This window comes from Gavia stellata, chromosome 3 (assembly GCF_030936135.1).
Source record: "Gavia stellata isolate bGavSte3 chromosome 3, bGavSte3.hap2, whole genome shotgun sequence".
NCBI classification, from domain to species: Eukaryota; Metazoa; Chordata; class Aves; order Gaviiformes; family Gaviidae; genus Gavia; species Gavia stellata.
In genome coordinates, this window is record NC_082596.1 from 93303035 (window position 1) to 93316811 (window position 13777).

The window sequence follows — 13777 nt, forward strand, 5'->3', positions numbered from 1 at the left end:
TATTCCCCTTTGGCATTCTTTAAGACTTTGTATAAACTCATTTCAAACGGGCTGCCTCAAATGGTACAGTTTTTCCAGGATTCGGGACAATACATTAGCAATGCTTCAAGGGCCCTTCTGCTCCAGAATACAGTTTATAGGGGTTAAAATAAGGATGACAGCCTATGCCCTAATGGCAGACCCTGTGTCCCTAGAAACACTGTGTCCCCATACACACTCCGACCATCAGAAAAGGGAAGGAAATTCAGAGGACATACTGAGGAGAAAGAGGCCAACAGATTACACGAGGAGTCATAATTTGATTGTACTGAAGGAAGCAACGTAGAGCAAGGAAGATTTATACTTATAAGGACAGTACTGTAATTCCAATAACCTTTTCCACTCTTGCATAAATTGAGCCCTGAGGCGTTTGATAAAAGGCATGCACAGTCCTTTTTTTGAGCAGCTGGAGTGCTCCTATTGCATACTAGTTTTTTTCAACAGTTCTCACACAAAGCTATTAAAAATGCAGAGGTGCCGTTTCCAGAAACTCACATCCCATCTCGATGTCAGAACAGCCTGTGGCTGCTCTTTAAACAAGGCACTTCTGTATCATTTCACAATTAATGGTCACTTCAGGGTGATCCAGCAAGATTTTTCTTCAGTGGATCCCTCTACGATCACTCCTACTAGATTTGCATCAAGTGACTCAGAGCAAGGAAAGGCTGGTTACATAAACAGAAGGTAGGTGGCTTAACAGCCTTGATCTTATCACAGACCTGTCAGTGGAGAGAACTGCACGTTACTGCAGAGCTAACGCACATGTCAATGCACTGGAAAGGAGTCAGATGTTTTCCACATCCTCTGATTGGGGAATGCTGTGCAGAGTTATTTATTGAGCCGGTTCAGATTACACAGAACAACTTCGGAGCCTGTGGTTTCCAGCACTTCACCTGCTTGCCTAGCCAAGGCCATGCTTGCTACTGAAGAGTCAGGAGAGGAAAACGGAGAATAAAATCAAGCAATTACATTGTTTAGACCCTTCAAACTCCAAGAGAGGTGGGAACTATAAACTTGGGATGCTCCAGGATCTCAGAGCCTGTACACTTCTGGGAGGGAGTGTTACAGAACATCCTGAAACACAAGGTCAAAAATCAATTGAAGAGAATGGAAAGAATGTAAAGAAGATATTTTGTAATGAATGCACCTGGTATTAGACATAGTAAAGATAAAAATTGTCTCCACTAGCTAACAAAGATTAACACAAGGATGAATTCCAGGGAAATAGAGTGCCAAAGTAGTATCCCGTGGTGAACTTAGCTAATTAGAATAGAAAAATCCTAGGTCACATTTATGTATATTATATGTAAATGAGTTAGAGCATGCGCAAATGTTTATGTTGCTTAAGTTAGAGTTAGCAATTTTTACAACCAATCATTCTGAAGTATGCCAATTAATTGTGTGATATAAGCTGTGTGATTAAGACAAGGAGGTGTGCTGGTTTGGACCAGGCACCTGTATCTGCACATTTACATAATAAAGAAAATAACTCGACTCTGTGGGTAAATTGGGCAACGCACACCGGATAACGAACCTAAGTTTTGGGACAACAGGAGGGGAAGAGGAAAAAATATAAATCTCACCCTTTATATTGCACCTGACTGGAAGCAAAATTATTTTACAAATCTGACATCACCACAGCCCAACACCCAGAGGCTTTCATACTCTGTTTTGGCACTTGCTCATTCTTCAGCCTGAAGCAAGCTTTCTAGCACACTGCTCTAGCTTTCCAGGATACAGGTTAAAAAAAAAAATCTTAAGACGACACATTTAGCCTCTCTCAGATCAGTGCCTGTGTAGTTTACAGGAGTAAGAGGTTAGATTGACCTAGCTATAAATGAGAAAGGTACATCACAGCTGGACATCTTAACCAGTCTGGAAGCCTTTGCCAAGCTTCTCCAGACTTTTGAAACACAACCTATGATTTTCAGTGTTTCTACCTCTTTTATCCTAAGAGTGAGAGAGAAACAATGTGCCTACCCATCCTGCTACTATGCATCAGAGAGGCACCCCTGCTTCCTTGCTCCAGCCTGAGAAGGTGTTGTCTCCCTTTCAGCAAAGCTATTTCCAGAGCCTATTTACTGGTTCATTCAAGTCTAGACTTTCTAATTTTGCAGCATAATCTGTAGTTCAGTCACCCATGAAACTGCTGAACAGCCTGCAATTGTGTGCAAATCCACACCATGGCTTGTGCTGTCTGAGCTCAGGTACAGTCATTAGTGATGGCACACAGCACTTTTAACAGGAGGCTCATTAAACCCGCCAGGAGTATTTGCCAGAAAAATACATCTTCTCCTCCTCTCCTCCCCCTTTAATAGTTTAATTAATACCATCATCCCAGCTTCGACTCCAGAAGGTGACAAAGGCATGGACATTGGGGAGGAGGCAGATACAGCGTAGGAAGCGATCAGCTGGAAGGGAACCCTTGCTTCCCTTCATTCATTTAACTGGCCCTACGCGGGGTGGGGCCACGCTCCCGCTCTATCTCCCAGGCTCAGGCAGCACAAGGGACACGATGCCCAGCAGACGATCTCCCAAACGAAGAGGAGGCAAGGTCAGAGGGCACATCCCAATGACAACAGCACACTCTGTCTTCTCCAAAGGGAAGATGGATGGCTTCCCCTGCAGAGGGTTCGGGCGGACACTGGCGCCGGTGTGGCTTCAGCAGCAGCACGTGAAAGGAGAGGGGAAGAACGGGGAGGGGGAACTCCTGCCCTCAGCCATAAGAGCTCTTGCATTAGTTCCCGTCAGCTGGTGAAAGCGAGCCGTAAGGGAGGGACCCATGCCGAGTCAGCCGCAGCATCTGGTCTTCTGCACAAGCACACAGGAAAAGGCTGCCCCGTGGTCACGGCTGAGGCAATGCCCCAGTGAGACTAAAGTGACCCAGAAGCAACACCCTCCCCACCCTTGAGATAATCAGATTTGCCTTCTCCCATGACTTCCACATTTGCAAAGTGTACTTTGTCCCACATGAGCTGCAACCAGCAAGCAGAGCTATTTGCAGTAAGAGCAGCACACCTCACCTGCTGTATGAGTCCAGACACCAGCTGAGGCATTACTCAGGCACACACATCCCCTCTCAGGGCTCCCACACCTCTTCCCCTCCCTCTTGGCCCGTCCGAAGGAAACTCCTCGCAGGACCAGCTTAGGGCTTTCCACCCCAATAGGTAAACTCAAACCTCCTCTTCTTCAGCTGGGCAGCAGACTACAGTGCTGTGCAGCCAACTGTGCTGAGCCTGCAGGTGCAGGACACCCGTCCTTCCTCCCTGTTACTGTGTGCATGTCCAAATACTGGAACAAGAGGCACCCTCAGAATAAATAGCTTTTCCCCTGCTTTCTCCTCCCGCCCTCCAATCTACGCTCTTTCCTGCATTTAACTGCTAGGCAGGCCACATGTCCCCTTCCAACCACTGCAGCCAGAGTGCTCCTTAGCACCCCTCCACCATTTCTCTCTCCAGGAGATTTCACCTCCAGTCCCACCACCCTCCTTCAACAAGGAGTGGCCCATTTCCATGGAAATCTGCTCAGCAAACATAGCACAGGACCTAACCAGCATATCACAGCAGGCAGCTCCAGCTGTGTGCATCAGGCAACTGCTGAGCATGGCATATCGGGAGCTACTTCACCCTCCTGTGCAGGGCTTCCAGAGGACCTTGCTGGTGCCTCACCACACAAGATGAGCACCAGCTGTTATGGGGCACAGGAACCCACTGGAGATTGGTACCAGGCAGGAAACCGCTTCTGGAAGACAGTAGAAGCTCCCCCCCTCCACATCAGAATGAAACAAAAACCTTTCAAAGTTTTGTGTGTTTGTTCAGTGGAAAAGGATTAACTGCCTTTCATTCTCCTAGATGATGCATTGACCTGCAGCACCCAGGAGGAGAAAGCCCCAGGTTTATTTCTCCTCTGCTTCCCTCCTTCGCAGCAAGCACCATCACATGTGCAAAGCCTGTCTCTTCCTGCAGGTTCACTAGAAATTTCACCTGAAACACCCTTTCCAACAAAGCTACAGCAGCTGCAGGAAGACTTTTCAGTTTAACGAAATCAACATCCAGAACTGGTTTCTTTAGACAAGTCCTGAGCAGCTCCAGGCAAGAGGCTGAACCTGGAGGCCACAAGAAGGTAGCTCACTACAACACTGAGGAAAGCCCGCAGAGGAGCGCAGGCAGCTCGGGCTCCGTGCTGTCCCTCCACAGCAGGCAAGGCTCGTCCCCATGCTCACTCTGCACCTTAGGGCAGACAGGTAGGAAAACAGCGTTAGGCTATTAAGAGTGAGGTTTGAATGGTGAGGGCAACTCCACCTTGGCAGCTCTGCATTTTAAGGACAGCTCTTTGGTGCTCTTCCCACTCCCAAAGCATCCAGGACTGATACTTGCAGTTTCCCTTAGGCAGGCCATAGACCCAAACACAACTAGCAAGCTCAACGCAGTGTAAAAGGATCCCTGTGGCAGGCTAATTACCTTTGCAGGCTATGCAAGCCTATACAGTTTTTTTCTGCACAGTAGCTTTGAAAACTTTGGCTAATGACTGCGTCTAGCAGATCAAACTTTCCACTTTCTATTGTTCTGCTGAGGGCAGCCAGCTGGGAATTCAGGGGCAACAAACCTTCAGGGGAAGAAATCAAGCCCATTAAAAGAAAGGGAAGAGGGGCTATGAAACAGAAAATGATCAGGGGAAGAAATCAAGCCCATTAAGAGAAAGGGAAGAGGGGCTATGAAACAGAAAATGACTCCACAAAGGAGTGCAATGGCATGCTATGGGCTCCAGCAGAAAGGGAAAGATAGTAAATCTAAATTGAGAGGAAGCCTAATAGATTATGAGGACTAAAATCAAAACCAACACCACCACCACAAAAAAAACCCAACAACAAAAAACCCTGTTACTCCCACTCTCTTAAGACTTTAGGAATTAATCCTCTCCCACTACTCTACACCAAGACAACAACTTGTTTGTTTGTTTAAATTAAGATATTTAATACAGAAAACCCCACTCCCCTCACCTCCCCAGCCAGAAGGTCGGAAGATTTACCAGAGGTGCAGGTGCTGCATCTTTCACATTTTCCCACTTCCATAGAAGTACACTGATGTTCAGGCTGCAGCTAATTTCACATAGATCTCTCCTAACACCTACTAGCTCTAGTCATGCATTGTCTAGCCAGGCAGCAGTGGTTATAGCAAACACTTGAATTACGGCAAGGGAGAAAAATCAGACTCAAATCCTCACTCTGGATCAAGCAGAGCATGAACTAGCCAGGGTGTCCCATTTGCTAACTGAAAGCCTTGGCTGGCAAGCTATTGTCTGATCTAAGGTGACACATGCACTCTCTCTCTCTCTCATCTCAAAAGATCCATAATGAAACTTTTACTTAGATGGCATTTCCCCATGAAAGTCTTCAGTTGCAATGACTCCTTTGAAAGTTAAAAAAACAAAAAAACCAAAGACTAACATGCTTCACCGGGCTGTGAAAAATCCCAACAAGCCTAATTTCCAGCTGAATGTCATACTGGTAATGGCTGAAGCCCCCTCCTATGGGAACCGCAGAGGTTAAAACATTTCCCAATAAAAATGTAATGTCTTCAGTGGTAGTTTTGTTTTTTGGTGAAAAATTCTCAGTAGAGATTACATGACCAAAGGCAAGAGAATTAAAAAAATATGTATCTTGGGTACCATATCAGCTATAAAGAAGTGCAATACATAACAAACTGTTGTATACTCTAGTCAGGCTTCTTTGCCCTTGGTACAAACCAAAAACAAAACAAAAACTGTGGAGCTTAGTACTACAAAACACTCCATGCAGAGTAAGGATACTGTGCTAAATCTTGATGGGTTAGATACCATCTACGGTAGGAAGTAAATAAAAATTTATGAAGATCTGTACAGCAGCTTCCAGGATATAGTTAAATAATACTTTTACAGAGCCATAATAAAGGGGGAAATTTTGTGTATTCCTCGTTTGGTGCGGTACTACCTGTTAGTTACAAACAGCCAAGGAAGCAGAAGCAGACGGAGCTCTCTGGAGCATATCCAAGGGACACAGATTAGGCTGGTGACATTACGCATGTACTCTCCAAAGGCAAGGCCTCTGAAAGGGGTTTTCAAGTGTTTTGGGTACAGGTTTACCAGTCACCCCAGATATGAGCATGTAGACATTTCTTACAAGCTTTCCCTCAAGTTTCTCTCAGTTATTTTTCCCCCCTTGAAACAGACAAAACCAGCAACAACCAAACAAAAAATCTTGATAAAAGGACTTCAGGCACTTTTGCTGTACTTTACAATCCTGAGGCAGGGACACAGGATCTCTTGCAGCAATTAACAGAGGCATTTCTGAAAAAGTGCCAGAATACGTACTGCTAGAGACAGCAGAAGTGGGGAGTCTCCTACTGAGCTCAATACTGCAGGTGAAATCCACTCCCATTACACATTATGGCTACAACACAGATGACTTCTAGGTTTAAATAACAACAAGCAAACCCAGAACACCTTGTAACTCTTAAAATGAGCTCTCAAACAGCTTCACAGACTGCTCTGTAGCAACCTAAAGAGACAGCTGCAAAATCCCTACTCTCCTTACCAAAATAAGGTTTTTCAGTCCGTACAATTCTGGTTTGATCGAAAGGAGGAAGATAGAGAGCGGCAAACCATGTACTCGATAAAGACACATTTGGACAGGTGACGAAGGCATACTCACGCAGTGCGTACAGGGAGAGGACTATTCCAGCAAGGCAAAACCCCTCAAAAAACCTGAGTGTGCTGAACATGGTCACGTTCACTGAGAGTGCCACAGTCAGTCCAAATATCAAAATGAATATGACAGAGAAGAGCAGTACCGGCCGTCGACCAACCCTAAAAATAAGGAATTATGGAGAAACAGTGTTAAAAACCAGGATGCACATAACGCTAGATCATTACAACTGGCAAAGAGGGGAACTAGTCATGCAATTCCTTCCAAATATTGCCACCCATTTTTAATGCTTGTTCCATCCTTCCCATTTTTTTCTGCTTACTAAACCCCAGATTCCTCAGCCAGCTTTGCATTGACAAGTTCATTTCAGATGGGATTAAACAGAGACAGCTCATTGTATTACTGCTTGATTTAACCATCATTTTCAAAACACCAAAGATGAACAAGGAAACATGTAGGAAGTACTGTAAGGCCATAAACAAGTCCCTTGGAGATTAAAGGAACTTATCAGAGCTTTCTGTAGTAATACGGGAGAGTGTATGGTATCATGTTATATGGCATGGGATAGTACTATTTCTCTATAGTCTACAGCCACAGAGCTTACTGCAGAGGTCTCCTCTTCCCAACAAATGTGCTTTTCAGCCTCATCTGCAAGAGAAGTTGGCTCAAAAAACTACTTTTCTTGGCCTTGTTATTGAGGGCAAGCCTAAAAAACACGGACCGCACACGAAACAGGGCTCATGTCGCTTCACTGAGGCTTAGAGAGCCAATATAACACTCACAGGAAAACTGAGCTCCAAGTCCCTCCACCTTGGATCCCCACAGCAGCTGCAGGGACCTACAAAAACCGACTGCAGGGTAAGGAAGAAACCACTCCAAAAATGATTACTGGCCACAGGGGCATGAGGATTTGCAGTCCTCCTTTGCAGCTGCAACCTGTAGTTGCACATGTTGGTGCCGTGCTGTTGAGGAGGAAGAGTTACGCTGCCACCGAAAGTGGAGGCACTTGCTGCAGAGTTTGGCTCTTATGTCAAAGGAACATGTCTTACTCATATGCTTAGTGTTGATAATTCCCCTTTCCCCCTGCCTCTTGCTGTGCAAGGAGAATGATACAAAGCACACAGCTATTTTTAAGCAAGAATTGGATCATTATGTGGAGATTTCCAAAATTTTTCAACTTGTCAACTCCCACAAGTTTTCCAGTGGAACTGAGGATCCCTTTTAGTCAACTCCATATGCCATTTCCACAAAGAATATATGAACTTGCTTTTCGTAGGCAGCTTTCACAGACCCATTCAAAGCAGTCTGTCAGCTGCAAGCCAGCCATCAGGTTGAATGCCAGCACGATAAAGAACATTTAAATCTCACAACATAGTCCAGTTTCACATGCTGAAGTGTTTCTATTCAGTTATTTCAGTGGATTATTACTAGCAACTATAAAGTATATTATATATATGCATTCAAAATTAGAACTTTGGGTTTTGCTTTACTTAAAATGGAACAAGATCAATAAACTAAGGGGTGAAGAGCTAAAAAGGAGACATCGTTACAATATTTTACATTTTTGGGAACTGGAAGAGTGCACCAGTATGTGTGTCACCATTCCCGCTTTTTCAAAGTCACACCTAAGGCGGTGATGTCGTGGCTCCTTGCACGAGGACAGGTTTACTATTTTTTTCATCTGTAGCATCACCTGTGGGGAACCTCAAAGATTTAACTTGTTGGCATTAACCGCTCAGTTTTTTTAAAACGGAACGCACCAACATGCAAACTGAAGACAGCAAGGTCAAAGCAGACTGCTCTCAATCAGCACACAAACCCAGCCCTCCAGAAGATGAGCTGCTGTTGAGCTGAGGGTGGGAACATCACATCCCTGCCTCAGTGATATGCATTGCACTGGGAACACGCTGGACACTGGGGCAGTTACTGCTGTGTGTGCTTCAGATTTTATATTTATGGAACACAAAGCACTGGGGCAGCGAGGGGAAGTACCACATATGAAACCTTGAATACAGGAAAAAACCTATGAACTTTGTGTTATCGGCAATCTGCGCAGACTTTTGCAGCCCTATTTTTGTAATTGCCAAGCTGTAATTCATACTAATTAGTATTTGTGGAAGTGTTTTGTAGATGAAAGGCATTATGCAAACACTCAGAATTAGGAACTTAATTCTCATCACAAGCCTGACCTGCCATTCCCTCATGTTGATTAAAAGAGACCTCATGCTTAGCATGCTTCAGTTTCCTTCTTCCCCTCCTCCCACTTTCTGTACTTGAGGTTATCCATCATTAGGACATAGAATTTCTTCTACCGTTACAAAAGTTATGCAAGTGAATGGTTGCTGCTAATGAAGAATCAGGAAATCCAAGACCCTCCTGGGCCTGTGAAAGCCAACTAGGGCCAGAAAAGCCCTCCAGTAAGAGGCATCACCAGCACCTCCTCCCAGACACAATACTAGTCTCCTTCCTCACCAAGGCATGCAGCACATTCCTCAAAAATCAAAGCTCCAGGGCAGCAATCAGCCATACATTGGGTGATCCAGCAGTGTTTTGACAGGATGGTGTCTTCAAGCATGAAAAAAAAGCCTTTTATATGTAGGCAGAATTTTCTGACTAACAGTAAAAGGAAATGCTTGTGAGAAATTAAACCATACACAGTCTCCCTGGTAAAACAGCTGCAGGATGCTACCTGCTGCCATCCAAACTATTCCAGAGAGAGATTTATGTGCCACAAAAGTCTCAGCCTACACTGCATACTATTATCTAGACCAAATGCTAAATGCTGCCTGCACAGGTAAATAACTAGGGATACAAGCAACCCCAGGCTTTTGAAGAATCTGTAATCCACACAGTGTGATATGCAGATGCATCAAAAAGATATTGCTAATGTTGTCAGAGTTGCACCACAGGGGGAGAGTGAATAGTTTGAGGACAAGACCTGCTCCTCCCATGCTCCTATGCACGTACCTTGCCACCCTGAGAAGACTAAGCTTTGCTCTTGCAGACGATCAAATTGCTCTTCCTACACTGTTCTTTGCAGGTTTTCTCTCGGTTTTGGGACTTACATCAGCACAAAGGCTCCAAAAAGCACCAGAGCAGGTGCAAAGCAGGGGCAGTCCTGGGCAATGAGAGGTAGAGACCTACTGTCTTGATGCTACATGAACACCAAGCCCACCTGCTCCAGAAGGAAGCCTTCCACAGAGACCTCAACAGCCTCTGTCCAAAGCAGGCAAAACTGCCAGCAGCCCTCTGCACATTGAGCAAGTAACTTAATTCAGGCACTGGACACAATCGGTCTTCACACAGTCAAACATGTTTACAGACCTTCTTCCTATAGATTTTCCACACAGAGCTATCCCAGCATGCACATCTACTGTATTTTGAACATAGACCACTCAGTTTACTTAGCAAATGACCTTAACACACTCTACGCCTTTGCCACATACAGCTTTAAAAGCCTTTTTTCAAAAAGGAAAAGCAAAGCCCAAACCCTAATGGTACAAAAACCCCAAAGCATCTTCTAATTATCTAAAATAGAGAGTGGTACATAAGTGAAATGAAAACAGATTTTGAAAGTTCGTAACACTTTTATAAATTATTCTGTTTAATCTCCCCTGCTCTTGCTTGGGACAGACGTCCTTTTTTTCTTTTCTCTTTTTACAGGTACAATCCCCTTTGTATCCGTCTCTCCACACAATCCCCTGTCTTAGTGGAAACTCAAGTCGTGATTAAATAGCTAAGTAAATCCCATTTAGGTCTTCTTTTCCCAGCCCCAAATGCTACTGTTAAATGACAAAAGGACTATCCAGCACAGGATCCCTGCTGGGTCAGTTACAGCAGATGGCAAGGATAGGCACTGAAGAGGAGCACGAGGACCAGCTTTGGTGGCAGCAAACAGTGTCCTTTCTGGTCACCCATGAAAGGGCAAGGGGGTCACTGTTCCCTTCAGCCACCAAGTTACCCTTTTTCTCCTTTGCACCACAGCTGGGAACCAGATTCTCCTTAAGCTCTCCTAAACTCACTAGACAAAAAAGAGAAAAATATCTCATTTTTATATCAGGGTAATTTTATGCTGCATTAGCTCAGCTAAGCAGCTTGCAGAGGGGTCCAACAAGCACACGTAGCAGCCCAAAGTACACACTGGGGACAGAAATGGATGGAAGAGCAGGATGCTCCTTTTGGTGGCAGAGCGCTATTAAATCTGCTTACTGCAATTCTCTCTCAAAGCCAGTGCCTTAGGCAACAAGTTGTTCATTTGTTTGTGACTTATTTGTCAATTATAGCAGCATTTTCCTAACTTGGGAATAAGTCTGCTTTCTCCACACTGATTCCTTTTTAGGAAAACCAAGCAAGATACTTCATTCATTTCCCCAATACACTTTCTACATGTTGTTAGAGCCCTGTTTTACTTTGGTATTTTAATCAAATTCAACTATATTTCATCATGCATGTTCCCTACTTCACTGAAAAGTCATGATTCCTCACTTGCCCAAAAACTTTTAGTGACTATTCAAGAATTAAGATGCAATTTTGCTATGACTACTTGAGCGAAATTACTGCACAGCTGCAGGGGGCCTTTTCTCTCCCAACTGACTGGTGAGTTGCTGAGGCTTTGTAAGATTTCCCTAATAGGCAACTCTTCTTCTTCCTTTCCTCTTTTAATGAATGGTAAAAGAGTTAACTTGGGGCCATTTAAAGCACCAACATTGGCAACTGTGCTGGAAGCCACTGAAATGACTGGGACAGCATGGCAGAACTATTGTTTCAGAATGCTGCAAGTTTCCACTGAAATCACTTGAGTCATGCCTTTAATCCCCCCCCCGCCTTTGCACTACAAGACCCTTTCTTTAAATAAAAGCTGAACGCCCAGAATAACTGGGTTATCCAATAATGTTTTCACTACTGCAATTTAAGGAATCGCACTCTATGCTTTAAAATTTAATACCCCAATATTAACAGCACATAAGTCAGCGATTCCTTAACACTACATCAAAATGTTTGCTTAACAAGAACTTTAAAAATAGAACAATGGAAAGGTTTGCAAAAAACAGCCTTCTACCCCCCAAAAGATACTGTGTTAGCACAAGGTTGACATTACGCTAGTCTTGTATTCCGTCAAATCAATGCCGCTTCCAGTTTCTTTTGGCCCTATCTCTTGGCTAAAAACATAGAAAACCCTAAACCAAAGACTTTACTTACGTAACTAGAAAATACTTAATTCTGTACTAGCATTACAGCTGTAATAAATTGTGTCAGCAGGAAATAACTAAGTCAACTATCAAATAGGTTTTATTCACGTTATTTACCTTGATATAAATTACTCAGTTCAAGCAATTAACACATAGTTTTAAGCTGTTTATTCATCATGCTTCTTTCAGAACCTGAAAAATCATTATGCAAGGGTTCTTCATGAATATAAAGTAGAAGAAAATTGAAACAATCTTTAATATTTTATTGTTATTTATTTATAGTTACATTGCATTAAAAGATTTTTCACTTACCAGTCAGCTATACATCCTGTTATTAAGTGGCCAAAGATTAATCCTACCAGTAGGGAGAATTTAGCAATGTGGACTTTCCAAGAAGAATCACAAACAAGATCCCACTGGAAGAAAAAAAGACAGATAAACTGAAATAAATTAGTTGTTCTCAGATGCCTTTAAACATGCCAACGTTGGTGTAGAACTTCTTCCAAATTTCAGACCTAGAGTGAGTGCATGGAAACAGCAGAGGAAAAAACTTTCCCCCTAAACTCAAAACCCCCATCCCAAGAAGAAAATTAAAGACTTGTTTACTTCAGTGAGTTTTATCAGGCCCTTAATTATAAAATGACAATATCCAGTGCTTAAGTCTCCCTCTCTCCAGGCCACATGACTTTAGACATTGGCAGTACTGATGCAGCTGAGCATCTCACCATAGCAGCCCCAGACACCTACTACCAGAGCCCCATGCAGCCCACCGGCAGCAAGCCTGACAATTTAAGAGCAAGTTCTCCTGTTGACCTCCCCGGGGCCGCTCAGAAACATGGGGAAAAGCAGCTGCTTTGCCATAGCCCCCTGATGGCCACTAGCTCCATAGACAAAGTGTCAAGACGCTTTGGCTTTCAGAAAAGCATCCCGATTCCCCAGGCAGTGGAAAGGGATGAAGACTGACTAACAGCATGGCTCGTCAGGCCAGGTCCGAAAAGCCAGGTCCTGGCACGGAGCCAGACAGGACAGCCAGAGAACCCAGCAAAGCCACGCGACTCCTTGGGACAGCAGCTCCCACAATGACATTTCACAGCTCAGAGATCAGACAGGGGCTGAACCTCCACACTAAAGCTATCGTTGATACCGAAATTACCTTTTCTGTCCGAAGGAAGGGAAAATGGACCATTTCAGGCACCCCGTCATTAGGGCACTGCCTTATTCCCATGAGAAATATGGAACAGCAAGGTTTCTAGTAAGGCTTCCCTAAACTCCAAGACATTTCCCTCTCAGGCATTAGACTCAGTCTCATGAGAGCCAGGCTGTATTCCTGGCTTTAGCTCAACATCCTCAATGCCCTCAGACATGTAACTTAATCTCTCTTATGTGTAAAGTGTGGATAGTACTATTATACCCTTGAATAAATGTAGGAAGATACATTTGTTCATGGTTTGTGAAGTGTTCAAATATCAATGGTAATGGGAGCCATGCACATTTCATGAAAAATAAGTACAGCTAACTCTGGAGAGTCAGATACTCCAGAACTGAAACTTTGCAGATTAAATAGCTGTTCGTGTGTAATGTAATAGTAGCAGCCATCCTGACACCAGTAACTGAAGTTTCATGGCCAAAAGTGCAAAGTGAAAGCATGCAATTTATTTTTAAAAGTCAGGTGCAACTTCAAAAAAAGCTTCTGTCAAAAGAGTTCAATTAGGTATGGCACTTTTAAGCGTTTTCATGACATAACAGCCCTTCCACAAATAAGGCTAGCTCTGACTCAGCCCTCTGGTTCAACATCACAGGAGACATCCTCCCTACAATATACCATCTCACCAAGAAGTATAGCGATATAGTATGGCCAAAAGAAACA

General features: G+C 43.9%; 1 protein-coding gene across 3 annotated transcripts in view; it reads right to left on the minus strand.

Moving 5' to 3' along the window:
• The window catches only part of SLC22A23 (solute carrier family 22 member 23), a 113837-nt gene that overhangs the window by 84213 nt on the left and 15847 nt on the right, over nucleotides 1-13777 (minus strand). For all 3 annotated transcript variants that reach the window (XM_059836191.1, XM_059836190.1, XM_059836189.1), the window contains exons 2-3: nucleotides 12223-12326; nucleotides 6728-6882 (exon numbers count right to left, since the gene is read on the minus strand). In XM_059836191.1, coding sequence (XP_059692174.1) covers nucleotides 6728-6882; nucleotides 12223-12326 — 259 coding nt within the window. The remainder of the gene's footprint in view (nucleotides 1-6727; nucleotides 6883-12222; nucleotides 12327-13777) is intronic.